The sequence below is a fragment of the Oreochromis niloticus genome, linkage group LG19 (genome assembly GCF_001858045.2).
Source record: "Oreochromis niloticus isolate F11D_XX linkage group LG19, O_niloticus_UMD_NMBU, whole genome shotgun sequence".
Lineage (NCBI taxonomy): Eukaryota > Metazoa > Chordata > Actinopteri > Cichliformes > Cichlidae > Oreochromis > Oreochromis niloticus.
The window spans coordinates 13,433,302-13,460,857 of record NC_031983.2 but is presented as its reverse complement, the minus strand read 5'-3'; the positions used below and the strand labels follow the sequence as shown (position 1 = coordinate 13,460,857).

Genomic DNA, 27,556 nt, shown 5'->3' with positions numbered 1-27,556 from the left:
ATCCTCTTTACTAAAATATGTGGGTGGGGGTGGAGACTAACAACACAGAGCCTTTCCACCCTGGTACACCAAACCAGGAGAGGCCTACTCACTTCAGCGCAGTCATCACATCTCAAGGATGCTGCTTATTTCACAGCTGTTAGTGTCACATCATCATGGGATGGGACACAAGAAGAACTAGTCACAGATTACAACCGAAGAACAAAAACACACCATAGGAAAAGGCTCTCAAGTAATTTACCGAACTGGTAATGGGAAGGAAGGTCAGTAATGTTCTTCTTCGGGACCTAGAGAAAAGAGCCTTAGAGGCTCAATGTGCCTGTGCAGCGAGAACAGCAACAAAGCACATTGTTTGTCTGGTAGCTTGGAGTGTAGGACAGAAACAAACTGCTGACCTCTCTTGACATCTATATTTTTGGCTTTGCTGAGGGCACCCAAAGGTGAGGAAGAAGAAGAGTTGGGCAGCTTTACAGTTGCACAAAGAGACAGACAAAAACACAAAGAGGCTGGTCGTGAGTGATCAAGCCCCAGCAACTGCGGGGAGTAGTTATCTGGTCTGGGCTGGTTGGCAGATCCCCACTTTTGTTCAGCTGACAGACGAGGGTCCAGAAGGTGACTAACAGGATGAGGCCAGGGAGCCACGTGGCCCCCTCGAGGATTACAAGCAGCAAGAAGAAGGTAAAGAGATTACGCTCAAAGCAGAGCCTGCTTTTTTAACCTTGTCACTGTTGTTACACTGACAGCATGGAAGGAAACTCCTGAGCCAAAATATCATCTATTCCCGGATTCTCTTCCTTTGCCTCTCCTCCCTCCCTTGCTCCCACTGCTCGTCCATTCATGCAATCACCTCTGCAGTGTACTGGGATCCCACAGCATCCAGGAACTAACGATTGCAGAAGCTGAGTTTTGGTGCCTGCCAAGAACTCCTACGCACCGATGAGGAGACTTTTATACATTCTGCTAAAGGACTCGAGATAAGGAGATTCTGGATTTTATTGCTTTTTGCCACGGTCTCTTTACAAATGATAACTTTACACTTGAAAAATTAGCCCATCATGCTTTTGAAGTCGGGACTATTCTTAACTTTGTGTCTGTTTACCCTCCAAGCAAGTCAAATCAAAGGTAAGAATCATCTTGTAGAATGAAGAAACTTTCTTTAAGATGCATCTGATTGATAGCTTACTGAAATTTAGAAAATGAAAGTGACTGTTCACATTCCTTTAAGTTTGGCCAGTGACAAATTATCCTTTAATGCAAAGATCTGCCTGCAAGTTTGTTTGTTTTTTAGCAAATTTAGAGGTGAAATTTAGAGGAGCAACAGGGTGTTTCTGTTTTATGTGCATGAGACTCTGTTACCTAAAGTACTCTCCCGGCAGGCTACAAAATGCCAGTTCACCCTCGGAAAGATCTTTGATTTTTAGATGTCAAGCAAATGTCAAGCAGATAGCGAACCACTCTTAAGGTCATGAATATTCAGTGTGAATTAAACTGGTCGTGACATCTAATAGGTGTTCACTGAGAAAGATAGTGAAATTTCAACAGGGATAACATTTTCATCCGCACTGGTTGTCTTGTTCAGTGTGATGTGCCCGGGTGAGCTCATTATCCTGAAGGAAACAAAAGCCATTCTGTTCCCAGTGTCGCAGGACGCTAATCTTTTCTGGCTTGTAATTCTGCTGTGGGGCCTTTTTGCGGATGCACTGGGCATTAAGGCCCGTGCCAACGCTCCCTCCTTTTGCCTAGGCCCTCGTGTCTGTGCATGTGCAAATGAGGCTTCAAGCAAAACCAATTCAAATGTTATGCTATGAATCTTAGAAAAAAAAACATGATTTGGCAGCTTAACTTGCTGAAATGTTTGGAAACGATTTTGTTCAATGAGTCTGCCTGACAGTCTCTAAACTGGAGGCTATGTTCCTCATAAAGCTACAGGTTACAATGCTAAGCATTCATTGCATTTTCTTGGTCTTATGCTAAATTTGGATTTAACAGTACTGTTCATTTCAAAGGGTTTTATTGATGCAGTGGAGTTACACATGCAACATACTGACAAATGCAAAGTAATGAACATCTGTCTAAATAAGGCTTCTTTATAACTTCCAAGTATTTACATAAAAATAACACCAAAAGCATAATGAGGTTTCTCATGTGATGTCATGTGCACAGTGCTCAAGCGCTGTTTAGCATATTGCACGTGACACAACCACTTCTTACTGGGGAAATGTGTTGTTAGAGGTTTCTGACACTCACTGGGAGAAATGGGTTCCAAAGAAGGTGCAGCATCAAAACACTCACAGTGGTTGCTTTAGTTGCTTGAAGACTGCAAGTACGGTTTCGTGTAGTTGCTCTTTCATGCTCTGTAACAACTAGCCTTCAAAGTAAAAGCTGCAGCACTAAGCCACAACTTTTACTTTGAAGGCTAGTTGTTAGCAAGAATTTGCAGACGAAGACACAGGCATTCGTGGCAATATACAAGAAACCAAACCATCTACATCTGTGTGACTGGAACGGTGACTGTCCAGCAACCAGTCAGTGAATAATTATTTTCCCCTCATGACTGATGGTTGTGGACTGGTCCCTAGGCCTTTGTGTGGTGCACCTTATTCACTCAAACCTACAGTGATTGTCACGCGTCCCAAATTGCGGTCAAGTTAATGCCACCTGATTAGTGGTCACATGTGGGCAAAACCCAAATAGGAGACCCTATGGAAACCCCACCAATCTACTGTATGACTTCCAAATAGGTTATGAGACTGAAACTAGGACTCAGTCTGGGACTATATATTTAAGATGGACACACCCACAGTGATGTCACCTGGATTTCCACCTTCAACTGAAGCATTGGCCTGTCACTGTCTGAGTTATTTCAAAGAAGACATGATAAGTGAGGAATTGATGAGACGGTAGAAACTTATTTTTATAAGGTGGCAGAACTAAGATGGAGATAGTGATACTGTATCCATCTTTTATGTACAGTCTAAGGTATTAATTAAATGAAGTTAACATAAATTATTACGGTGGACAAAGATAGAGTGTCCAAAAGCATTACCAGCTGCTTGATTGCAACACATGTTCTATAAATGTAACAGCTTTGCAATAAAAATCATTTATAGTATTGCACAATAACAGTAATTCAAGTACAGTATCCACTCACTGCAAGGGTTAAACTCACTTCTTGAAACTGTCACGTATGACAATGTTTGTGATCCACAATGCACTGGTGCAGCGTGCAGAACAGCTCAGTTTGTTTTTATAGATATGCAAAATTTAAGTACTGAGATAGCCCACTCTCTGTATCTCCCCAGAAATGTACCAGCTTCAGCTAAAAGCTCTGAGTCGAATACAATTGCAACAGTAATTACACACTCGCTATTTCTATTTGTCTGTATTCTTCATTCTCTTTCCTAATCCTGAAGAGGCACAGTTTCCTGTTTGGGTTCAATGACCTCCAGACTCTGTTTTGGGGCTCATAAATCCCAGCTTATTCTCTTAAGAAGTCCTCCAAGGTTTGCCACCTGGCACGACAATGAGTGCTTTCTTCTAAAATAGCTTTATTCAATGGGGTAACTGTGTTGGAGAGAACTGACTGGCACACTAGCTTTTGTAATGGCGCACAATTACCTTCCTGTAATTCACCAGTGTCACTGAACCTCGTAAAGATTATTTAATTAAACTGATCAGAAAATTAGAGCAGCTCTCATCCTCTGTGCAGCATCTCAGCGGTATAATTCATGGAAACAGGGGAATCTGTGTCATTTCTTCAATGCCTTCATTTGCAGAATTGTTCTTTTCTAACCACTGTAGCTAAATTTAATCTCTTTAAGGTTTGCTATACATGCACACCCTTATTCGACAGCAATCCACACGCACGCATTTCTGCTCATTCATACTTGGACGTGGCCCAGTACGATCTTATCGCTTACTCTTTTGCCCACTCACCAGTCTCAGTGATGTAACGTGGGTTAAGCTGCACAAGGTCAGTTCAACTTAGAAAGACTTTCTCCACATCTCTGCATTTTTCCAGTCACAAACAAGCACCTGCAAGATTTAATCTCTGGATGTCTTCATATTGAAGTAAACTTAGAAGCTTGAATCAGTCTTTGCGATGTAAAAAAATAATTAAATCACACACACAGAGGCTGTCTTTGGATTATACAGTCCTAACATACATGTACTTTATGTGTGATTTCCTTTTCACTACAAATGCTCTTTAAAAGCAGCGGTAAAGCAAGCAGCAGTTAACATACCGTAGCACAACTAAACAGATGGCACCTTGCCGGATAAAATACCTGTCAAATTAAATTCTCTCTGGTGATAGTGAGTGCTGGCTGCCCATTTTCTGATATGACAAGATTAACAAGAGTTATTTGAAAGGGCACGAGAGCATTTCAAGATTGCATTTCTTTAAATCTGGATGGATTTTTTTGTGAGCCACCTTTTAAAATGTGGAATTCTACATGTGAAATATATTTTGGCTGTCTCTGTCTTATTTTTAATTTTTTAAACCTGGATGAGACCATATTAGGATGAGATGATATAAAGCTGGAGCATTATCAAAATAGACGGTATAAAAAATAGAGCCACCAGGATACCATCAATTGGTTTGTGAAGTCCCATCATGAAGCCTCAGTGTTTTTGCCATTGCTGCTGCGACTGTGAAGCTGCGTACTCATTGGCTACTGACATGTGATGGACAAGCTGTTAGTCACTAAACATATCCTGAATAATCCACTTATCTGACTCTTGATCACATGATGATGATAATTGAATATAACTGATAATTGATAAATGATCATAATTTACAAGATGAGCCTAATGTTCAATTCAATATGACCTGAACCTAGTGATTGAGACCATAAACTCATCAGGAAAGCACTGAGGTCATGACTTCTATGGAACCAGAAGTCTTTTGAAGGCATTTGTGCTTTGACTTCACTTTTTAGAAGCAGAAAATATCTAAATTTTATCCTGTAACACTAGTGAAGACTGACAAACCTGTTTAGCAAGGTCTGTAATTCATTGTGATATTAAACAGGAAATTGATGGCTAATTCAAAAAACAAATATACGCTTATGCCAGATTAGTTGGATTCCCATCAGCAAGAAATAATGAACCTGTTAAAAATGCAAATAACAAAGAAACACGTTGTTGTTTAATGCAAACCATTTAGCCTAATTTATGCACAGTATGTGACTCACTCTGGAGCATTTAGTACATGGAGTGCAATTTTACCTTTGTGTTGTCACCCATCAGTTGTTAATTATCCCAATCATCCACACAAACACTTGTGCTGCTGCGGGAGAAATCTCACACCAACCTGACAGTCAACAGAATTACATCCACTTATCATGAAGTGTTTGATTATTCATGTTGCGAGTAAAAACATTTCCACCTGACTTAATAACTTCGTCTTTGTGACTCTTGCAGACCTTCACGACCACGGTTTTTCTGGACTCAGGGATGTAAAGTACCGACACTTTCTGGAAGCTTCCAGACCAATCCCACATGCAACCAATGTCAGAGCAGAGCAGGGTGGACATCGGGGAAAGAGGTCAACAACCTTCACTACGGGTGTCAAAGTGTGTCCCCAGGAGAGTGTGAAAGCAGTCATCGGCAGCCACCGGGCCTATTACAAACTCAGAGGTGAGATGACTTTAGTGTAAACTTATACTGTACATGGAGTCTTTAAACATTTACTTCATGCCTAATCACAGCAGACTGTATTAGTATAACAAGCCTGTCCTGAAACATTTAGTCTGTTTTGAATTAGAATAAGGGGCAAACAGAGATGTCCTAGCAGTTGAATGAACAGCAACCAAATTGGATGTTTTATCCAATCAAAACATTTTGTAAAGACAAAGTTTAGTCAGCTAGGTCCATAGGATTTTGAACCAGTGGATTTTAGAGCAATCGATATGTGACTGACATGTAATTCAGGAGTTTTAACAAAAGCAAATTATAGCAATTTTTAAACATAGTCCCACACATTCACCTGATACTTCTGCAAGGATTCACATCATCAATAAAAGTTAGTGACCTGGTTCCACTGGAAGCTGTAGATACCCGTGCGACCGTCTCTGACAGACAGTCGATGACATATATTTATATTTAGTCTTGCTAAAGAGTTTTTTTTCCAGGACTATGCAAGGCTAATCTGGCTTTCCTGTCCTGGAGTGTAACCAGTGGTTTGCATCCTGTTATAAATCCTCTGTATTCATGAAGGAGTCTCTTGACTGTTGATTTTGACAGTCTTGTTGAGAGTTTCTTGACTTAGTTAGATGTTGTGAAATAGTTTTTCTTAACCAAGAGAAGACTTTGGGGATCATCTACTTTAGCTATCTTCTGTGTCCAGAGCAGGCCAGCGAATTCAGTCTTTTTAAGAATGTAACAGATTGTTGATTGAACCACTGGTAAAGTTTTTGCAATCTCTCTGAAGAGTTTATTTTGTTTTCTCGTTGTAATGATGGCCCCTTCACTTGCATCGACACTCTTTGGACCTTACATTTAGAGTTCCAGTGAACATCTAACAAATACAAGTTCATTGCTTGAAATAAACTAATGATCTTTCACTGTCTATTTGTTATAGAACAACAAGAAGACAGGCCTTATCGGGCCAATTCTCTTTTACCTTTGAGCCTCTCCCCTTATGTTAAAGCTGAAATTCTGCACTTAAATCACATCAAGTTGTTTTTTTTATTTGCAAAAGAGTTTGTTCTAAGTTCCCTCATTGCTTTGGTCGCAGACCACATTGCCACAATAGATTTAATGGTGCTATTTCTCTAAATCTTAATGAATCTCACTGAATACTCCCTCATCCATGGTATGATTTTGATATTTTAAAAAAAGTCTTTAGAGTCTTGCTACACTGCAAAAATCCCTTGTGTAAGAAAGATGGGTTATCAGTGATTTAATAAGCTAAAATTGCCACCGTTGTCATTGCAATTGGTTATTCAACTGTCCCAAAACAGCTGCAGTGGCATATGATTTTAAAATGAGGCAGATTAATTTGGTGTATGGGAGATGCTCAAATCATTACAGAAATGAGTTTATAAGAGAACAAATTTCCCATAGGCATCAAGTTATTGAACAATATGGTGCTTGTTTCAGCCGCAGATCCGGATAAAAAATAATGTCGCTTCGGGATAGCTTTCTGTTTATAATTTTAATATTCGCAGAAATGTCACAGACACAGAATGACTTTTAAATATACACTCTGACATTTATGAAACAACAGCTATAATACTGTTTGTTGCGGTCTCTATTATTTCATATTAAATCTGTTTTGTGATTTAATACATCTATGAGGGACTGTTGTATGTGTGCTCATATGTAAAACTCCACTGAAATTCCTCCCCAAATGTCATAATAAGCCAACTGTAACCTGTAAATCATGACTAGCTCTGTATACTAACAGATGGCAGGACTAATATCAACGAGTATTGTAATTGTTTTCTAGCAGGAATTCACCTCCTGTCTATTTATTTTTCCTGTCATTTTGATATAATTAGATTAGATGGTGTCTTTTTTGGTAGTACTTTAAAAAATTGTGATTTATCTTCAGTTTGTCAGGAAGCAATTTGGGAAGCTTTTCGGATCTTCTTGGACAGAGTGCCAAACTCAGAAGAGTACAGGGCCTGGGTTTACACCTGCCAGCATGAAAACCTCTGCATGGACGACTTGGCTCAGAATTTCAGCAGCTCTCAGGAGCACCTGGACATGGTCGCCAGAGTGAGTGTGGAAGTCCACTTTCCATAACAGTACATTTGTACTCTGTGCTTGTTTGGTGTAATAGTAATGCAATAGCTGATATCATTTCGTGTGTGTTTGTTTTTAATTTCCAGAGAGTAGCTGAGGAAAATGAAGGGTAGGTAAACTTCCCTCTGAAATTTGAAAGTGTTTTCTGTGCGTGGAGTCATTTTTTGAAGAATCAGCTACACTCCTGAAAGGAAAGGCTTTTCTTTTCTTCTCTGTAACTGTGTAAAGTGCCTAGTAATTGCCAGAAGATTGACAGTTTTTTAATATATGTTGTTTTTGCAACAGCAAATGTTTTTACACTCAATTACAAATAGAAGAATGTTGCGGATTTTTAAAAAATGGTGAAGGTGAAGATCCCTGAAGTTTTTTAATAGTATTTTGCTTCAATTTTCAGAATTGAATCTGGGACTGAAGAGCCAGGAAGTGAATGTGAGTTTGACAGATAAACAACATTAAAGTTGAAGCAAGACAGACTTGACTTACGCCACAACCACACACGCCGAGAGATCGGTTGGCAATCCGTTGGCAACCAACAGTCGCTAGGGAAAAATATGCATTTCCTGACTGGTTGGCGAGTAGTTGTGCCGTCTTGGGCGTCATAAAACATTCATAAAGATATTATGATTTAACTTATATGTTGCTTTATTGTGTCAGGCACCTGGACTCCGCCTGTGATTCTCCTTCCAACTGAGGCTGATGTGGTAGGTCAACTATAACAGCTAGAACATTAACTCATGGTCAAGTTTCAGTTTTTAAATTAGTAGTAAAAAAATGCCTTGTGGACTTTGGTTTGCTAGGTTAAAGAGATAAACCCCAGCATGATGAAAGAAATCTATGAAGAGTATATTGTTGAGTTCAGGATCACCATCGTGGATCCGACATACAGCGAACTGCTCAGTAACCCCGAGACTGCACAGTACAATGACATCGCCCGAGACCTCAAACAAAGGGTGAGTTTAAGCATCAAGTCCCCCTCTGTATCTTACTCCTGTGATCGTCTTATTCTGTCATTAAAAACAAAAGTCCTTCTTAATGGCAGTGTTATGTAACAAGGTATTCGTGATTGCCAGCTTGTATTACATTGCAGTGTTAGGTCTAACACACACCCTGATTGATTTAACAGCTTTAAGGGTAACTGAAGGACTTAAGACTTCTAAATGAGCATGAGCCTGGAATAGTAAGTTCTAATTAAGAAGGCCGGGACAGATTCTCACCACAGTTCAAACAGCCACTAACGCAGAATTTCGTTAAAGAAATAGGCGTAACAGTCAGCTGAAAAATAAAGTTTTATTTGGGCAGGTCTGTGAAAAACTAAAGACACTCTTACGGCTTCTACAGGAATTACGAGTGTAAGTAGCAGCTAATGAACTGATCAATAGCAAGTTTTGACAGATTGCACATCTGAAACATTCAGGTGTGTGTTAACACGGTACAATATTTTTTTGCTCATGGAAATTGCAAAAAACAAAGCAAAAAACACCAAAAGCTTCATCTCCATGAGATATGTGGAGATATTTATATTTATCACAATCTGCAGCACCACATTCGATGAGAAACAAACACAGCATATTCTAATGTTAAATGTGAGGTTATCTCTCCAAAAGCTAAAGCTTGGCTAAAACTGGGTCATGCAACAGGAGAGTGATTCTAAGCACAGCAGCAAAACAACAACAGAATGACTGATAAAGAAAAGAACCAAAGTGTTGTAATGGCCTCATCCAAGTCCACATCTCAATACAATTTAAGAGAGCTGAGCATCAACGAATGCCCACAAACATCAATGAACTGAAGCAACACTGTATAGAAGAGTGAGTCAAAATTCCTCCATAACGATATGAGAGACTGATAAAGTCATTAAGAGAACGATTACTTCAAATTATTACTGCTAAAGGTGGTTATTGCAGCTATTGAGTCATGAGGTGATTCAGTAGCTTGCATGAGGTACTTAGTTTTTTACAGGACTCCACAGAGTCCTAAACTATTCTGTCAGTACCATACATGTTCTTTATCAGCTTTTTCCAACAGTTTGAAGCTGTATGAGTGTATGAAAGTCCCATTCCATTAAATAAAAATGCTGCAGATGTGTTGTGCATCATTCTAAACACGCATTTTTCTGCATGGGGCTGCAAAGAGTGTGGAAAGATTTTTTAGTAAGTGTAGTGTCAGGAAGCTGTTTACCTAGTTCAGATAGCTTATAAGGCCTAAGATCTTGGAATAATGTTAAATCTGGTGAATTGAGAAAACTGCATTAATGCTGACTTTAGTTCACTGTGGGCATTACAAAACTTCCATATAGGCCTCATGATTGCCATAGTTATGAACTCCATAACGTCCAGGCTGGATTCAAAATCCTCCAAAAATCCAAGTTAGAAATTGCTCTAATTTTTTTTTTTTTTTTACAGTAACAACAGAAAATTCTAGGATTTCTTTCACATTTGTTTTAATTATTTTGATGCTCTTTTCATTTTTTTCTGCAGATGCTTCATGTGTTTGAAAAAGTTCCAGGATTCAAAGAGATACGTGTTCTGGGATTTCGGTGAGTTGAATGAGGATTAATTAGGTTTATAGTAAAAAAAGAAAAGTAAAATAAGAACAAAGAAATGGAAACATTGATTACAGTGAAAACATATCCTTCTTTAATTTTCCTTTAAAATAGATTTTATTGAAATATTTCATTGCTTATGTCTCGAGAGAAGCTATTCCTTCTCTGTTTCATCTCTTGGCTCTGAAATTTCTGCCTGAGTGAACAACTATTACCACTGAAGTCTGTGTGTTGTGAGGCTTTCTGACATGATTTGTCTTGTTGCTCAGACTGGAGGACGTGTCTGTACGGTATGCTGTGGTCTTTAATGGAGAAACAGAGCTGAATGAGGAACCTGAGGGTTATGTCACAAACACAGGGGAAGATGTAAATGCTCCCAAACTAAAGCACATCATTGTAAAAGCGTTAAAGCAGGAGACATCACTACCACTGGACATACAGACACTAAGCTTTGAGGCTGGTAAGCAAAATATCACACGTTTACCTGAATTAGATAATAAGTTTGTGTTCAACATTGAAGTATTTTAACACTTCCTTCTCAGTAACCACAGTTTATCCAGTTGCTGAGCTCAACTTGAATCCGGTTGAGACTGTAATATCCGAGGATGACACCACAGAGGCACCAACAGAGGACAACACTCTCACCCAAAGTTTCTTCCCCACCTTGGGAGTGATTGAAACCACATTAGAAGCTTCTACTGTCAAACCAGAAACACACACGTTTGTGCCTTTCATCCCCAACATCCTCCCAGAAGTCACTTCTGCCTTCACAGTGGAGAATTCTTTATCGGCAGCTGTAGAAGAGGAGTCCACATACGATGCTGCAGAGGAAGCCGTTACACAAGGAGCAAAAGTGGAGACTTTCACAGAGCAGGTGGAGGAAGCAGAGACAGAGGTGGAGGAAATACCATCAGCTGAACATGAAGAAGGAGGTGAGGGTGAATCAGAGGAGGAGGTGACAAAAGGTAAGGCTTCCTCAGGTTAAATGTTTATAAAGCGGGATGTTTCAAGAAGTGAAAGCTCTATTGATTAACCCACCAGTCTGCATAGTGGGGATTCCATTAAGAGGTATTGACAAATAACAGGAAGAACCTCAGAGCAACTCAACAATGTGGCCATCATTATTGGTTTTCTATATCTTGCTTCTCTTAATGGTGGTAAAGCTGTTGAAGGATGACCTGCTGTTAAGGGCTGGGCAGCTCAGATACATAAACAACATTAGTGAGGATCGAAAAACAAAAGACACCCAGGCAAGAAAAGCAGTAAAGAGGAGCTTACAGTCAAATTTAAAAAAAAAAGACCATTGGTAAATTTGCTAAATTAACAGAAAAGGGCAGGGAAATAAGAATACAGATAGTAATATATGAAATGTGTTCCCAGTTGTTTGTACAGAACATTCTTATTTCAGAGGAAATAGGAATGTCAGTACAATTAGATGTGGTGGTTCAGTTGTGCACATGGAGATTTTTCATGCTGAGAGGATACATTATATTAGAACCCATTACTAAGTAACAACCTGCCGGTGGTCAAGTAGTTACATTCTCATGCTGTGCAGGCCAACTTAAACCAGCAACAACTTGATTTTTAAATTCCAGACGAGTTTCCAAAGAGACACAATATGTCATGTCCTCGGGCATTGAGAGAAATGTGTATATAAAATGATGCACAACACATGTGCTGTATTATTATTTAGAGGAATGAGTAGGAAAACTTACAATGCCACTTAAGTTCACTAATGTTTAAAACCCTGCCAAAGCACTGCAGTCAGGTTAAGTTGTAGACCTTTTGCCACTGTAAAATTTGTATTCTTTTCATTGGAGCCATTGTGTTATAGATTTGCTGCTGTGCTTTAGAACATTTTCCTGTTGCATGACACAGTTTCAGCCAAACTTTAGCTGTCGGACAGATTGCCTCAGATTTGACTCTAGCTTACTCTGATAAATGATATCATAGTTGATATTATTTCACAATAATGTGATTTGTTCAGATGCATATTTGCAAAGCTCTTCATAACCCTTCCTCAGGATCCATATCTGTTCAGTGTTTTTCTAATTGCACTTTCATGTATTTTAACATTTAACATGGTAATTGAGGCCTGCGGAGTCTGAAAGACAGTTTTTGGGATTGTTTTGCAATTTCTCTGAGCATTTCATGCTCTGACCTTGGGATGAATTTGCCAGCAGCTGTTTTGAATATTTTCTACTTGGGAATAATCATTTTCGCTACAGAATGGTGAATTTCAAATTGTTTGAAGATTACCTTATGATGCTTCCTATATTAATGGGCAACAACTTTTGCTTCTCTAAGATCATTGTTAATGTCTTTCCTCCTTGGCATTATTTGAAAACACACCTGAATGCACAAGACCAGCAAACCTCTGGTCTACAGAGGTTGTGAAAGTTGCTGATGAACAAGTAACAAAGTGCATTTGATTATCAGCACCTGGCTGCTACTTACAGCCTAATTCCTATGGAAGGTGCAAGAGTGATGTGCAAACTTTCTTTTTCACATGAGTGGAGAAATTTGGGGAGATTTGGGCATTATAGTTTGTCTTTTTAATCTCTCTACTTTCAGTTTGTAGGCTAAGCAAGGCTAACTGTTTCTTTACTCTTGTTCTAAATGACAAAATAAATGTAATAATTATAAGAAGACACAACAATAAAAGAAAAAAGAGAGCTGTGAGTAACTATGGTTTAATGAAATGGAACATGGAGTGAATATTAAAATGACTGAAGTGACTTGGCTAACAGCAACAGCAGCAGATCAGGGTATTAAATAAATGTGACTGGCATGGCCTCAGACATACAGTCAAATGATCAAAGCAGGGAGATAACAAGATCTGGCTCAAACAGCATCCTGTGATTCATAAGTCGCCTGCAAGTGGTGCAGCTAGACAACTAGTTATTTTTGTCTTCCGTGCAACAAATTAATGTGGAAGTACACCACAAAAAATTATACATAATATGCTTTTTGGGGTAAACTTCAGATACTCAAAATAAAGAGAAATATTAGCACTGTTGCTAAAGTGTTTTTTGTATAAGTTATTTAAGATTATAAGATATCCACATGGGAATAACTGCTGTAGATGAATGGTTCCACATAAAAGCTCTCCTAGAAAATTATAGTTACTAATGTAACTCAAGTTCTATGATTGCTCATGCTGATCACTCCTTGTATCATCCTGGCTCTGCCTGTATTGCAGTTATGGTCATACATAACAATAAGTGTACAAGTACATTTAAATGCAAAATATCTTCTTCCTTTTTCTGTTGTGTTTTACGTTCAAGAACCCAGACAAGCTGATGGGGGGAATGAGCATCCAGATCAAAAGGATGAGGACCTTTCTGTAACAACTCCAAACCTCCAACCTAAAGAATTCGTGACTGATGCTGAGGCTTTGACTGACCTATCACTGCCTACTTACCCCATCCCAATTTCGGAGATGTCTATCACAGAAACAGCAGCACCAGTTTCCACACCATCATCACTTGAGGGCAAAGTCCAAGGCATTGAACCAGAAACAGATGTGAAGTCTTCGCCATCCCCTGTGGACCGCAGCAAAGCCCCTGAGGATGCCAATGAGTCAAGTGGAGGGCACAGTGGAGTAGCCCCGGTCTCAGTGGACCTTACTGCTGAGAGTTCAAACAGTCAAAAGAAAGGAGGACAGAGTCAGAATGGTACAGAGTCGGTGTCCAAGCCCCATGAAGAGGAAAGCGGTAGTGGAGTCGCCTCAGAGTCTGAAGAACGCCCATATGAGTCCACTGCTGCCCCAATCATTAGACAAGCCAGCACACCTCTGATGACAGCAGTGGATAAGAGCAAAGAGTTAGTGGTTTTCTTTAGCTTGAGGGTCACTAACATGATGTTTTCTGATGACCTGTTCAACAAGAGCTCTCCTGAGTATAAGACACTGGAGAATACGTTTCTTGAACTGGTAGGTACACAAGCGTTTGTGCTTGATATCGTGCTTCTCCATGTTTCATTCTCATACTTGCTTTTGTAGCCCAGAGATGAAAAGTTTCAGAAAGTGCAACCATGTTTCCAAAAACGCTGAGAGTCACTTTGTGTTAATAAAAGCACAACTGAATAATTTGCCAATCAATTAAACCCTATATGAAGAGAAATATCAAATGTTTAAATCAGGATTTTTTTTTAAGAATGTGTTTACTTTTTATATAAAACACCTTAAAAAGGTTGTTGTTCCAACTTTTGTTGGTGTTTTGTTGTTCTATATTAGTGAGGAAGCACAGTGCAACAAGCCTTATCCTCACACCAGCTTTTAATCCCAAAAAATTATTGTAATGAATTATAAAAATTTATATTTTTCATTATTAAATGTTGTTTTCATTATTTTTGTAAGGAGAGGTAAAGCTTTAAACAATCGCCAAGGTGGTAAAATGATTCTGTTTCACTCAGACACAGCACTCTGGGTCCAGAAATTCGCCAAACCCTGGAGCTTCCAGTAAATCTGGGCCTAGGAGACAGACGACTTTAGCCTCCATACCGGTATTTTTTTCCATATTGGAACTGCAATATAATTCTAATGCCTCAGAGAAAGCACAGTCTTTCCTTTTCCTAACTAACCTTTTCCAAATGCAGTAACTAAAAAATCATAACATTACTTAATATTTCTAACAGTTCTCTTATTCAGCTTTAAATTTAAGCTTTACTTTCAACCTTGTAGTAAACCATAGACTCTTGTGCTATAGCTGCTATAATGCATAAAGTTTTTATCTGTAAGTCTGATTCTGTTTAGGGGGTTTGACTTTGTGTGTTTCGCCTTAATGTTTTGACTGCAGTTTTGCTTTTACAGCAAGATGTACTATGAAGCAAATTTGATAGTTTTTTTTTGTTAGCGCTTTGCTTAATAAATCGTCAAATCCCAAAATTTTAAATGTAGAATATGTAAAATTCAAAACCAGGCATGAGAAATTTTGTGCCGCCATGCAGACAGCTCAACAGGTTTTCAGATAGAACATTTTCTCTAAGTTGAGAATTGATACCAGTCACTGGGCGTATCATGTTAAAAAGAAATAACCTCCTGTCTAGGTTATGTGTTCGGCATAATTGACCATGGTGATGTGGCCAAGCTAAAAGAAAGTCACCATTGTGACACAAAAAACTCCTGTTGCATGGCCTCAGCTTACTTATCTTACCTATTAATCTTGCTTCCTGGTACAACTCTGAAGTCTAGATTCTCTTTGACTCATTGTCAGCATACCCCTGGTTTCTGCAGCAAACGGAGGGGTGGCCATGGGTTTCTCAAAAGTTTCTCTATAAAAAACCAGTAATGATTTTCTTCATTGCTCAATCTGTGTCAGGCTAGCTTAGCACAACATATCCCATTTGCCACTTGAGGTCACTGCTCCCAACCAAGTAATAGAACATCACATCACCACTCATAAAATCAGTCTAGCTAGCTGTTTCCCCACATTTCAGCTCTTAAAGGTTGTCTGCAAACTTTAAGGATCCTACATTTTTATGCTAAGCTAGCTAAATCAGAGAGAGTCATATAAATCTTTGCACCTACTCCTTTAAAGTACAACACTGAAAGCAAAACATCTATGTAGTTATCTGTGCTTACAAGCTTTGTGGGAAGTACTGCAAATGTGCTACTAGCTGACATTGCTTTGTTATTATTTGTGAGCCTGTGAGTTTAAATTTACGTGTAAAGTGTATACTTCTTCAGGTTTTATCTTTTAAACTGGGAAATGCAGTATGCAGTGAAAGTCTCCTGCAGTTAGCTATTTATTTTTGCATTGTCATTTATTTATTGGTATGTGTGATTTTTGCTTGTTTGGGGCCTTAAAGATTAACCCAGAGAGTGACTGAGTAAATAGTAAATAAGTGGGCCAGGAAAATATAGTAGAGATGTCACATAGCTTTGTGAATTTTGTATATGTTAGAAAGCAACCTAGCTCGGGGTAGTGTGAATCATGGGACCTTGGTCTGCCTTAGTCATTGGTTGTGACCCGAGGTAAGAAGCTTTAGGTAATTCTAGTCAGTTCCAGCACCACACACATTATGCTATTAATGGTTTCCATCTGCTTAGTGTGATGGCAGTCAAGTTTATATGGACATCTGCATGCATTTTGCATCAGTTATACTGAATGGGTACCTGTCAAAATAGGCACACTGTATGTATGTACCACTATTGGCCAAGAGAAAATGAAATAAAGCCAATCACAAGCTGGACAATGTTATGTTATTTTATTTGGATATTTGAGTGTATGAACTGGATATATTTTATTTTCCATAAAAAAAAGAAGTGTACATTAGCTGCTGGCATGTATGTACATAAGGACAATGTCTCTTTAAACCTGCACCTGTTACAAATATCAAAGAGAGAAGCATCACTTGACATCTCTGTTTAGTTTTGATGCTTGCCCCTAGTTATTTTTAGGCTCACTCAGAAGAGCCCTGCGTTCTGCGTTATGTAAAGACCTTAGCATCAAACTGAGAAGAAGCAGCAATACAAACTGGATTGTGTGTTTGCAGTCATGTCAGTGGGCATAGGGAATGTGAGCATGTGTATTTAAAAAATATATAAATATATATATATAAAAATATGTATAAAAATCCTGAAACAATAACACAAACAACACTCCATCTCCAATCTTTAATGGTTGCCCAAACCCCAGTTTCTGCAATTCTCCTTGTTAATTAATGTATTTAGCTGTTTTCAGATGATTGCACTGGTAAGTATTTACAATACTTAATATATTATTTTGTCAGCACCCATTAGGATTTTACAGTCTTCCTTTAAATGGGCTTTTTAAATAAAGACAGGCCCCAGTGTATCCAGGCGGGGTTATAAATCACTGAAACAATAACGAAGAAATGTCAAATAATGCATATGATGCAGCCCATTTAAACGGACGCAGTGTTTTCTTTGTTTTGTTCAAATATACATGAACAATTAGCCTACAGTGCCTTCATACCTTTTACCACACTCCCCCATTACTCCTGTACCTACTGGTTTGTGAAGCAACCAATAAAACTGGATATGGAGGTTGGAGGGACTTAGTTTGATACTGCAAATCAAAAAAATTAAAAACTTATGGAAGCGAAATACTTCTTGGTACTTTTGACACAGATGAAGGGATGTTTCATTTGGGTTTTCCAAAGCAAGAACCAGTAGATACATGTGTAACCTCAGAGAAGCAAATGTGATTGTGTCAAACTGATGAAATTATAGTTTGTGCCATGCATCCTGCAAAGGTTTAGTGTATATATACAACATAACAATTTACAGTATCTCTAGAGTCTCAGTACAGACTCTAGTGAGAATTCTTGTGAAGAAACAAGCTTTGACCTTGCATGAAAGTCAATATAGCTGGATTGGTCATCTAAAGTGGGCGATTATAACTCAACGATTTTCTGCATTGAGACAAATGGATGACCAAACAACAGTCTGCATGTGTATTTATATTGCAAGCTGTGGCCTGTTTGTTCTGGATGGTGGTAGCTCCACCTTCCTTCTCTGCAAGACTGTTAGCTATAGGGAGCTAGCTGAGAGTAAACTGCTTGTCAATGATAAGTGAAATAACCAGATCAGAGCAGAGCTCCTTAAGGCCTCTTATCTCCCTCTCAACAGCCAGGCCTGCTAAAGCATCGTAATCTCTCTCTCCCACACTGTGGTGGTTTGATGTTTGCCTCATCTGTAGTGAACATGGAGTGGCTTGAAGGAGAGTGGTTCAGATCGATGGACATTGATGTAGGCCCATTACTTGAGCTGGTTGACTTCCTTCCTGCCTAAACAGCTCTGCAATCATTGGTTCAAAGTCCCAAAAGATTGGCTTCTTACTTATCTGGACTGCAAAGTCTGAGTATGCGGGGATATTTTAAACATGTCTGCATGGGAAGTTAACTTTAACTTAAAGCTAAGACATGGCTGTGTAAATATAGAGTTCCAGGCAGGTGCTGTGTTGTGTACTGCTTTTTAAAAGAAGAAGGCAGCAGAGAAGCAGTGAAGCCAATGTGTTTGTGCTTGTTGAGTTTTGTTGGCTATTTGGACCAATGAGTTACCTTATTGCATTTATTTGTAAATTAACACTTTTACCATCAACTTAACAAGTTTAACTGATATAAATCCCCCTAGTGTCAGGTGGCAAAGGAATAGCAGTTATCTGTGCTCCCAGAATCCTTTGTTCTCAGGGTCTATATGTTCAATATTCTGGTAACCAGCATCCTCTCATTGTGTTTGGGTCAGCATTATCATTTTACATCTGTTATACACTATAAGCAACTATAGATTATGTTTTGATGGTTCTCATGCGTTGTCCAAATACTGACATAAAGCAAGATCCTTGGAACACTGGACCCTTTCCCATTACGTACCATACAATATAATCCTGGGGAGCACGGGACCCCGTGGAGCATATGCGGGTGGCCGTAGCTCAAGTCCTCTAATTACAGTGTAAAGCACTTTGAGTTGTTGATAATACCAAAATTGAAGTAAATAAACACATCACATTTATGTAGAACTCGAGAGATCATGACCCTTTTTATATTTCTCATACTTCTTTGTCATGTTTCCATTATGTAAATCTGGAGAACAACCTAACAACATAGCGTTGTTCCTGCATCACTATAATGTTTTTCTGAGACAATCAATCCAGCTGTTGAGATTTTAGAGCTTTTTAATTAGAGAAAATACTACTCAGTGTAGAAGTTTGTCATCGGGTTTTTCTGCTTGGCTTTCTGCTGCATGGTTACCACTGTGAAATATTCTATTTGAACCCAAACCATGAATGAAAAAAATAAAAAAAAAAACAAACAGAAATAAAATCAATTGATTGGATTTAATCAGTGTTGATCCAGTCATCTATCACAACTGTAGACCTACATGGACTTTATTTTTTTGATAGGATTTCTAAATGAGTTGCTGCTTGGGTTCCTCACCTCTTTTTCCTTAATTACCTTAATTAATGACAGCTCAACAACATCGTTGGTCAGTTAGGTAATGTAACATCTTAGGAAGAGAACCAACATAGGAATGACCCTGCAGTTACTGCTAAATATGCTAAGCAGGCCTTCTGTATGTAGTTTTTTCTTTCCTTTTTGTGTCATTGTGATTAGATTCTAATTAGATGCTATGACATTAAAAAAAAAAAAAAAGCTAAAAGGAAAAAGTGGTAAAAACAAACAAACAAAAAAAAAAGTAGGAATAGCACCAAGGCCTCTTCCCAGCTAGCATGTAACAGATTATTCAATGGATATGAAAAAAAAGGATACTGGTCTCAAATCAGTCTTGACTATGCTTCTCCTGTGCTTTTTGTTTGTGGGGCAGTGTTACCACAGTAAGGCTGTAGTGATGCACAGATACTGGATCCAATAAACATTTACTGTCTGCCTTTGTGTTACTTTAAGGCACTTTAGATAAAAGCTTTCACTAAACAGTACAGTATATATTACAGATAGACTTGAGTTAGCTTTGTAAGTGCATCATTTTTGTCCCTGTGTTTTCTGACTGTTTTGCGACTAGAGTTAGCATGATTTGTGTTCCTATACTAATGCCTATAAACATAACCCTAATTTTATTCTGGATCTAATTACACAGCCTGAGCAGTGATGCCAGGATTTCATGCTTGCATCAAAATTTAATTATGAACTATTCATAGCATTAACACTGTAAAAAGTGACCTGAATAGCAAATTAAAAAAGAAGAAGAAGAAAAAGCTGTTGTATCATAGTGGCAGGATTAAATACTTCTCCTCCCCCGGGACTTAATCTCAGGAGGGAACAGCTCTTTGTTGACATAGGGTGGCACGTGTCTGGCATAATTTAATTACACCCAAAAATCAAAGTGAAGAACTCCCTTTTTCTTCTTAGATCAATAAATACATTTGTGGGATTTTTTCCCCCAGATTACTAACTTTACTAATGCCTTTTAAATAAACATTGAAAGAGAATTGCTAAATCAAATACTGAAATAGGAGCTTCTCAGAAATGAATATGCTTTTCCTCTCATTCTCCACAGCTTTTGCCATATTTGCAGTCCAACTTGACGGGATTTAAGCAGCTGGAAATTCTTAACTTCAGGAATGGAAGTGTTGTGGTAAACAGCAGGATGAAGCTGGACAAGCCCGTACCTTATAATGTCACAGAAGCAGTGCACTGCGTGCTTGAAGACTTCTGTAATGCAGCTTCCAAAAGGCTTGATATTGAAATTGACAGTCGCTCCTTGGAAATAGAACCAGGTGAGATGTTCTTGCTTTCCACTGCTCTGATTTGTTTCTTCTTTCCATTTAGTAGAAAATAAATAATAAGTATACACTGATTACTGTGTAATTATGTGTTCTGACAAACTGATGTATTCCCATGACCTTGACCATGACATAGGTGAGGGCTAGTTTGTGGAAGCTGTTGTGTTGCCATTTTGAATGCAGTGGCTGTTCCACCTAACTGCATGTTATACTGTATGTATGTGGCTAGAGACCGGTGCATATAAAGTGTGCCTTAAAAGCTGCTTTTAATTTGAAGATCACAAATAGCTCTTTCAAATTATATATGACCATTTAACATCTGTGCATGTGTATTTCCATCCTCTCTTTCTCATTATGTGTTACTCCTCCACCACTGTTGCCCAAACTCTTTTCTCATTTCCACATCGTCCCCTTCCCATCCTCAAGTCTCACCTCCTGAACTGAAATCAGAACTAAAACACATGAAAAATGCATAAACTTGTTTATTTATCTCTGACATTCCTGCAATTACTTTTTGTAATACACCCTTCCTGTCTCCAGACAGCTGTCATAAAGCTAGCTAAACAACAAGAGTTGGTTATACGCTAATGTTACGCTAGCTAATGTCAGGCTCAACTGTCCTAAAAATCACACTTTCCCAGTTTGATTACATCTCATATCATATGAGAGTTTATTCACTAAATGTTTGAGTCCAACAATGTGACAACTGAGGTAAACAGCTAACTGACAGTCCAGAGTTGTTTGCCCTCGAGGGCCACCGTAGATAGTATTATGCACTTGAATTGGAAGGCGTAAGAAAACAGAATTCAGCTGATTCCAATGTGAGATCTAATGATTTCTAGTGGCAAGACTTTACACACTACCTTTAATTTTGTGTGTCTCCAAGCAAAAGCAAGATCACAGTTCATTCCCATGTTGTGTGAATAAAATATGCAGGCAATGCATAGGGAACAAAAACCCTTAATCTGCATATGCAGTGAATTATGCTTGTCCATGTCACAAGGTCGGAGTTTGTGTTCACAGACTGCAACAAAGGTGTTGTGTATTGTGAGTTCATGATTGCGTGGAGCCATATTAAAAGCACACGACACAGGAAGCAGACACCTCTTGTCATATCAGTCAGCATACCTTCTTATTTCCCCTCTGAATCTGCAAACATGGCACAACTGCATTAATGCTAGTGAACACTCACCCCTCTGTCTATATTTCTTTCACCTCTCTCTCTCCTGTTTCTGTTGGTTTTAGCTGACCAGGCAGACCCCTGCAAGTTCCTGGCCTGCAATGAGTTTTCACGCTGTGTGATAAACAGTTGGACCAACGAGGCAGAGTGTCTGTGTGATCCGGGCTACAGCACAGTGGACGGGTTGCCTTGTCAGAGCACTTGCACCCTGCAGCCAAACTACTGCCTGAACGGAGGCCTGTGTGAAATAATCCCAGGCCATGGAGCAACCTGCAGGTACACACAAGCTGATAAATGAAAGAAAGCACAAACAAAATGACCTTAAAGTTTATACTAGGTCCTTATGGTTTTTTTTGTTTTTTAGCTGTGTTTGGATTTGATCCCTGATGTCACTTTCAGAGCCTTGAAGTTGGAAATTCACCATGTTTGTTTTTATTTTTCATTTGATTTTCTTTTCTTTTTATCTTTATCCTGAATTGTAAGGCTGATGTAAACGTGCTGCTTTGTGGTGTACTCAAGGACATCCATCTCCTGAGAGCTGTTTGCTGAAAAATGTTGAATTCTAAAACTGTGTTTAACACAATTTAAAGAGATGGATCTGGAGGCAGTGCAATAGAGATGAAAATGTGTATTTATTAATAACAATTATTATTATAGTTAGGCATCCAACTCTTAAAGGCTTTTTAAATTGTTCACAAATTTATTTTCAATGATCATTCAGTCATTTATCAAGAACGCTACATATCTTTTAAATAGAAAGCTTAGAATTTTTAATGTTTATGCAAATTTATACGTATGCCATGAGGTATGTATTGAGACACGGGAACCTGAAAGCAATAGTGAGCTCTTTTGAACACGTCTCAGGAAAAAGAAAGCAAATTTTTCATTTTCTACTATGAAAAATGTCATTACCTTCAAAGGGTGCTTCTTTCTAACTTCCAGTTAGGTCTGCAAATCTGGACAGCGACACAATTTTCATAATATAAGCTCTGTATTTCACAGTAATAGATTTGAAATTAAATGGCACATTTAAGTACAGAAATTCTTTGACCCCAGGGTTTGAAAAAAATATACCATTTGAAAGTTTTTGCAACTTTATAGACTATATTGCAGAGAATTACTGTCAGAATTCACAGTAATGTCAAGTTCCATGCAATGAATTATGTTGCATTTGGCAGAATCAGAGTAGAAAAAACAGCTTTTTTTAGGTTCTCCTGTCATTTCATCACTAAACACTCAGTGACTGAGTCCCACTGGAACGCATGGCCATGCATGTTCCACAGGTGCTGTACCTCATTAACCATTCTGGTCTGCTTCCGTGCTTTTTTCTTTGCATCATTCTGTTACACGTTGATCTGAATTCCATCTGTCATCTGGCTTTTTTCGATGTTTTTGAAAGGCTATTCACTATGCAAAAATAGCCTTTCTATTCTTGAGGCTGATGAATGGTTTTCACTATGTGGCGAAGCTCTCATAAAGTCGTGCCTTTGTGGAAGATTGTTTAATGACATGCCCATCTGCTGGAGAGTGTTTTTGACTTGGGGTGAGGTTGTTAAGGGGTTTTCTTTACCAAGTGATCATCCAACACAGCTATCTCGCGTGGCCTTCCAGGCCTTTTTAATTGGCCAAGCTCAACAGTGGGCTCTTTTTGTTCTCAGAACGTACCAAAGCATTGATTTGGACATTTTTATATTCCTGCCCACTCTCTTGTTTCTTGTACTTGTTTTGTTTTTTGCAACCTATGCAAGACATGTATCACTTGAATCGAAAGCTCTTTTAACCCCACATTTTGGGTTCGCAGTAACAGCTTCCAAGTGAAACGTCACAGATTTTGTTTTCTGCTCAACTGATGATGAAATAAGAAAGGCCACATTTGGCCATAACAGTACCCAGTTATTATATATTAGGATTTTATTAAAATATTGTGCATAACTGCATGCATTTTTCTCATCTCTTTTAGATGCCCCGTGGGTAAATATTGGCACTACCATGGGGAACGCTGCAATGAGCTGGTGTCAGTGCCGGTAGACCCGTCACTAATTGTAACCTGCCTTGTGGGAAGTCTCTGCTTTGTGTGCGCCATCCTTGGCATTTTAATATTCATCAACAAGAAATGCATAAAAACCAGAAAGGCTGTAACTTTGGTGTAAGTATGAGCCCCATTTTCTGTGATTTGCTTTTGTATACGTGACCATTTTGCCATTTTTTGTGGTATAGCCTACTGTTTCAAAAGCATTCATAATCTCCTTTACATTGTAGGCAGACTCTTGCCCCTTATGCCTTTGAGAATACTTTGAGGGAGAACCCAGTATTTGAGAATGACGATGGTGTCTTAACTCACGTGTCCACATTGCCATGCCCGTCAAGTTCTGCTTCCTCCCAGTCCCAACACTCTGAGCAAGAACATTTTGCCTCCATTGAAAATATACATCTGAGTATCGAGGTACACTGTGCTGCGTCGCACAGAAGACTAAACCAACTAAACTACTAACCTAAGCTCTTGGGCTACTAATAACTAAAATACTCCAAACAATTCTGTTCTAACAAATACGTTAGTATTTTTTAACTTAGAGCAAACTTTGGGTTGATCTCCATCCTTCCATGCATTTAATCCAGGCTGACATTTCATTTGTATTTAAAATTGCTCTGATGTATCTTCAAAATATCTGCCATAGACTGGCAATCTGCTCAGGGTGCAGCCACCATGTCAACCCATGACAGCTGGGATAGGCTCAGTGACCCTCAATTGGATGAGCAAAAGAAAATGGATTGATTGGTGGACGAATTACACGACAATGTCAAAACTATACTGCAGATTAAATCATTCACTGGGACTGAACATCCTCTGGTATATTCAGTAGACACTCAGAGGCTTTTATCGACAAAATGAAAGAGTTAACCGCATGATCCACAACAAAAACCCAACCACTGTGTGTAGTTTTAACAGTGAACTGTGTGCTGATTGCTGTAGGTACAATCTCCTGGAGTAGACCCTTGAATAGTTAAGTGTTTGCTTTCATTTGCATTTTATATGTTTATCCTGTTCAAGTGCCTTTGTTTTAATAATACATTATTGAAGCGCACTGTAAATACGGAGCTTTTCTACTGCCTGCCTACACAGATCCCCAGACAACTCTACACAACAAGATCAGAAAGATTAGTCTCAGAAATGGTGGATTTTCATCACTGTATACCACACAATGAGGTAAGGAATATAAATGCACAATGTAAAATTGAGCTGTTATAAGATGTAGAATACATTTAAAGTTATATGCACTGATATTACAATTTAGGTGTTCAATAAGATTTAAAAAATAAGAAAATGTAATAACTTTAAACTGTAAATATTTTGCAGCTATATGATGTTTGCAAAAGGTAAACCATCCGAGCAAGCAACTGTTTGAACGATTTTTCTTTTTACTCACAAACCAAATCACTGTTGACATTTGTGCAACTATCGCATTAACGCCTTCAAAATAAATTCTAGACCTCTAATGAGTAGTTTCAAAATAAAATTGTGCCGATCAGCGCTTTAGCAGCGTGCCTTTTATCACGTACCTTATGATTTAAGCAGTGCAAGCAAGTTGTAGATGCAGTTTCATTTTGTCATGTATAATTCCACCTGAAATGAGTCAGTTTTTATTCTTCCTCTTGTCTGTTCCAGACGTGGCGACTGTCAAATGAATACAGAACGTGTCATGTTTTAAGGGCATCGGATAACGAATGTTTCGAAGTTACAGTTCTCTGATGACTCCTTGTTCGTTTGAAGATCCGTCAACGCAGTGACACGGTGCAAAACAGGAGGGAGAAAAAAAAGAACTAATGTTGCTGTCTAACTGTATATGGGTGCAGATACCGTAAAGCAGTGATCAAGTTTAATTGTTCATAGTGATGAAAGTGTCTTGTTAGACAGAGAGCTATGGATGCTGCTGTGCACTTAGTTTGTGTTCAAGTGGAACCTAATATTTATTTTATATAATGAATGGTAGGAACATTTCCTGTATACCCTTGACAAAGGTTTTTCTTTCCTCACAATGAGGTATTTATTATTTACATGAATACAAAGTGTTTATTACCACCTTGCTTACAAAAGGTGGTATCTTTTGTTTAGACTTTATGATATTGTTTACTGCAATGCCATCCTTTAACATTACTGTGTTCCAAAAAGAGACTGAATGCATAAAATATTTGGTCATACTGCGTTATTCCTAAAAATACTGGAGTCTGTACTATTTACAGTTTTTAACCACTAATCATTTGTCCATTTATACCAGGACATTTGTTTTTGCACATTCTATTTAAAACAAAAGAATAAAAAGTTTTTGAATTAACAAAAACATTTTCTTTGTTTTGGCAGCTCAGAGTGTGTTAGATCTGTGTAATATGATCATATGTAAAGAACGAATAAAGAATGAGTTTAAAGCCTGATGTCAACGAACTTGGTTTTTGAAATAAAATCAAGATTATTGTGTTTATGAGTCCTAAAGCACCGTACAGTATACTCTGCTTACAGTCAATTCACATGTACTACTGTTTATTTTTTATTTTTTTAGGATGTATTGTTTTATGTTGATATTAATTTAATATAATATGGAGAAAACATACAATGCTGTGTAAAAGTCTTTACGCAGTCTAGTAATTTTTCTTTTTTAGTAGTTTTCAGCAATTGTTCTCCTCTTTGTGAGTTGGCTGAACCCCTGTTGTGTCTACACATAACAGAAAACGTTTTTAAACCATTAAAAAAAAATAAATAAAAAAATAAAGACACATATATATCAACCTGTTGCAAAAACACAATTCTTTCCACTTTCTTTAGCTGAATCTATGAAAACGCCAAAGATAACACAGTTTGACAAGCAAAAAGTATTATTTTCCAAGCAGGACTATCACTCAAAAACTAGGCATACAAAATTCCAGGAAACTGGACATGGTCATGTTCTTGAGAAGCATGAAAAAAGCCAGCAAAGACCTGACACAGGACCTGAGAGATGCATCTGGCTATGCAGTTGATCTCTTTACTGTTTGCAGAAACATCATCAGAAATAGCCTACGTGGAAGGGTAGCTGTCATGAAACCATTTTTAAGAAAGGGAAACAGGGAGAAAAAGCTAGGGTGTGTCAAATTACACAAGAACTAGACTGACAGTAAGTGGTAAGAGGTCTTTTTGGAGCGATGATTCCAAGTTTGGAATTTTTACTTTTTTAAATTGTAGTCAAAATGTATTGAGGAGGTCAGGAGCGAGGTGCCAAAGTGCGTTTCTACAGCCATCTGTAAAAGATGCTGGAGCCTCTGTGATGGTTAGGGGGAACAAAAGCCTGCTAGCATCCAAAGCAGAGCTTTAAACATCCTTCAAGAAACCTGGAGAACCGTTCCTGAAGACAACTTAAAGAAGTTACGAGAAAGCTGCCTGAGAGATTTCTGGCTGTGTTAAAGAATAAAGGTCATACCAAATATTCACTTTCAAGCTCATTAGAATTGTACAAATGTTGCTTTTGCCTTGTAAACTGTATTTCTATATATGTTTGCACATGCTTTATTAAATCAGTGCACCTATTTCATATTTTATAGCAAAATACAAAGAAATAAGGGATGAGCCAAGGCTCCTGCAAAGTCTGTACTTTGAAACAGCCTAACATCCTTGTTTTAATCCTGTTGATCACGTAATTGGACTCACGAGCATCAGCTCGGTGACATCTGCAGTGTGTTAGCATTTGTTGTTTAATTAACCTACATGTTAATCCTATTATCAGGAATTATCATCAGAATGTCAGATCCATTTACTGAGCACTGACCATTAACAGCTTGTTTGTGAATATTTGTGAATTAATTTGTGATTTTTCAGCTGTGTAGAATAACTTCAAAAGAAAAAACAAA

At 38.3% G+C, this 27,556-nt stretch overlaps 1 protein-coding gene across 5 annotated transcripts; it reads left to right on the top strand.

Annotated features, from left to right (window-relative positions):
- Positions 1 to 25,830, top strand: impg1b (interphotoreceptor matrix proteoglycan 1b). Of its 5 annotated transcripts, XM_025901215.1 has the most exons (19): positions 1 to 1,122; positions 5,425 to 5,640; positions 7,559 to 7,725; positions 7,839 to 7,861; positions 8,147 to 8,181; positions 8,407 to 8,453; positions 8,550 to 8,702; positions 10,230 to 10,288; positions 10,564 to 10,754; positions 10,837 to 11,259; positions 13,582 to 14,228; positions 14,711 to 14,800; positions 20,277 to 20,496; positions 21,748 to 21,958; positions 23,643 to 23,828; positions 23,942 to 24,125; positions 24,804 to 24,887; positions 25,038 to 25,057; positions 25,347 to 25,830. In XM_025901215.1, the coding sequence occupies exons 1-19, from the start codon at positions 1,056 to 1,058 to the stop codon at positions 25,387 to 25,389; spliced, it is 3,066 nt and encodes a 1,021-aa protein (XP_025757000.1). In that variant the 5' UTR covers positions 1 to 1,055; the 3' UTR covers positions 25,390 to 25,830. The 5 variants fall into 5 exon arrangements, 4 of the variants coding, with proteins under 4 accessions (XP_025757000.1, XP_013131822.1, XP_013131823.1 ...); XR_003215368.1 differs by lacking the exon at positions 23,942 to 24,125 and having other exon boundaries at positions 25,347 to 25,444; XM_013276368.3 differs by lacking the exon at positions 25,038 to 25,057.
- Positions 25,831 to 27,556: the final 1,726 nt, after the last annotated feature.

What these genes read in the sequence shown, in the direction of transcription:
- impg1b (XM_013276368.3), top strand. Translation starts at nt 1,056, where the DNA reads ATGCTTTTGAAGTCGGGACTATTCTTAACTTTGTGTCTGTTTACCCTC. An exon ending in GTAGCTGAGGAAAATGAAGG is followed by an intron (nt 7,862 to 8,146) that starts GTAGGTAAACTT and finishes TTCAATTTTCAG; the next exon opens with AATTGAATCTGGGACTGAAG. An exon ending in GGCCATGGAGCAACCTGCAG is followed by an intron (nt 21,959 to 23,642) that starts GTACACACAAGC and finishes CATCTCTTTTAG; the next exon opens with ATGCCCCGTGGGTAAATATT.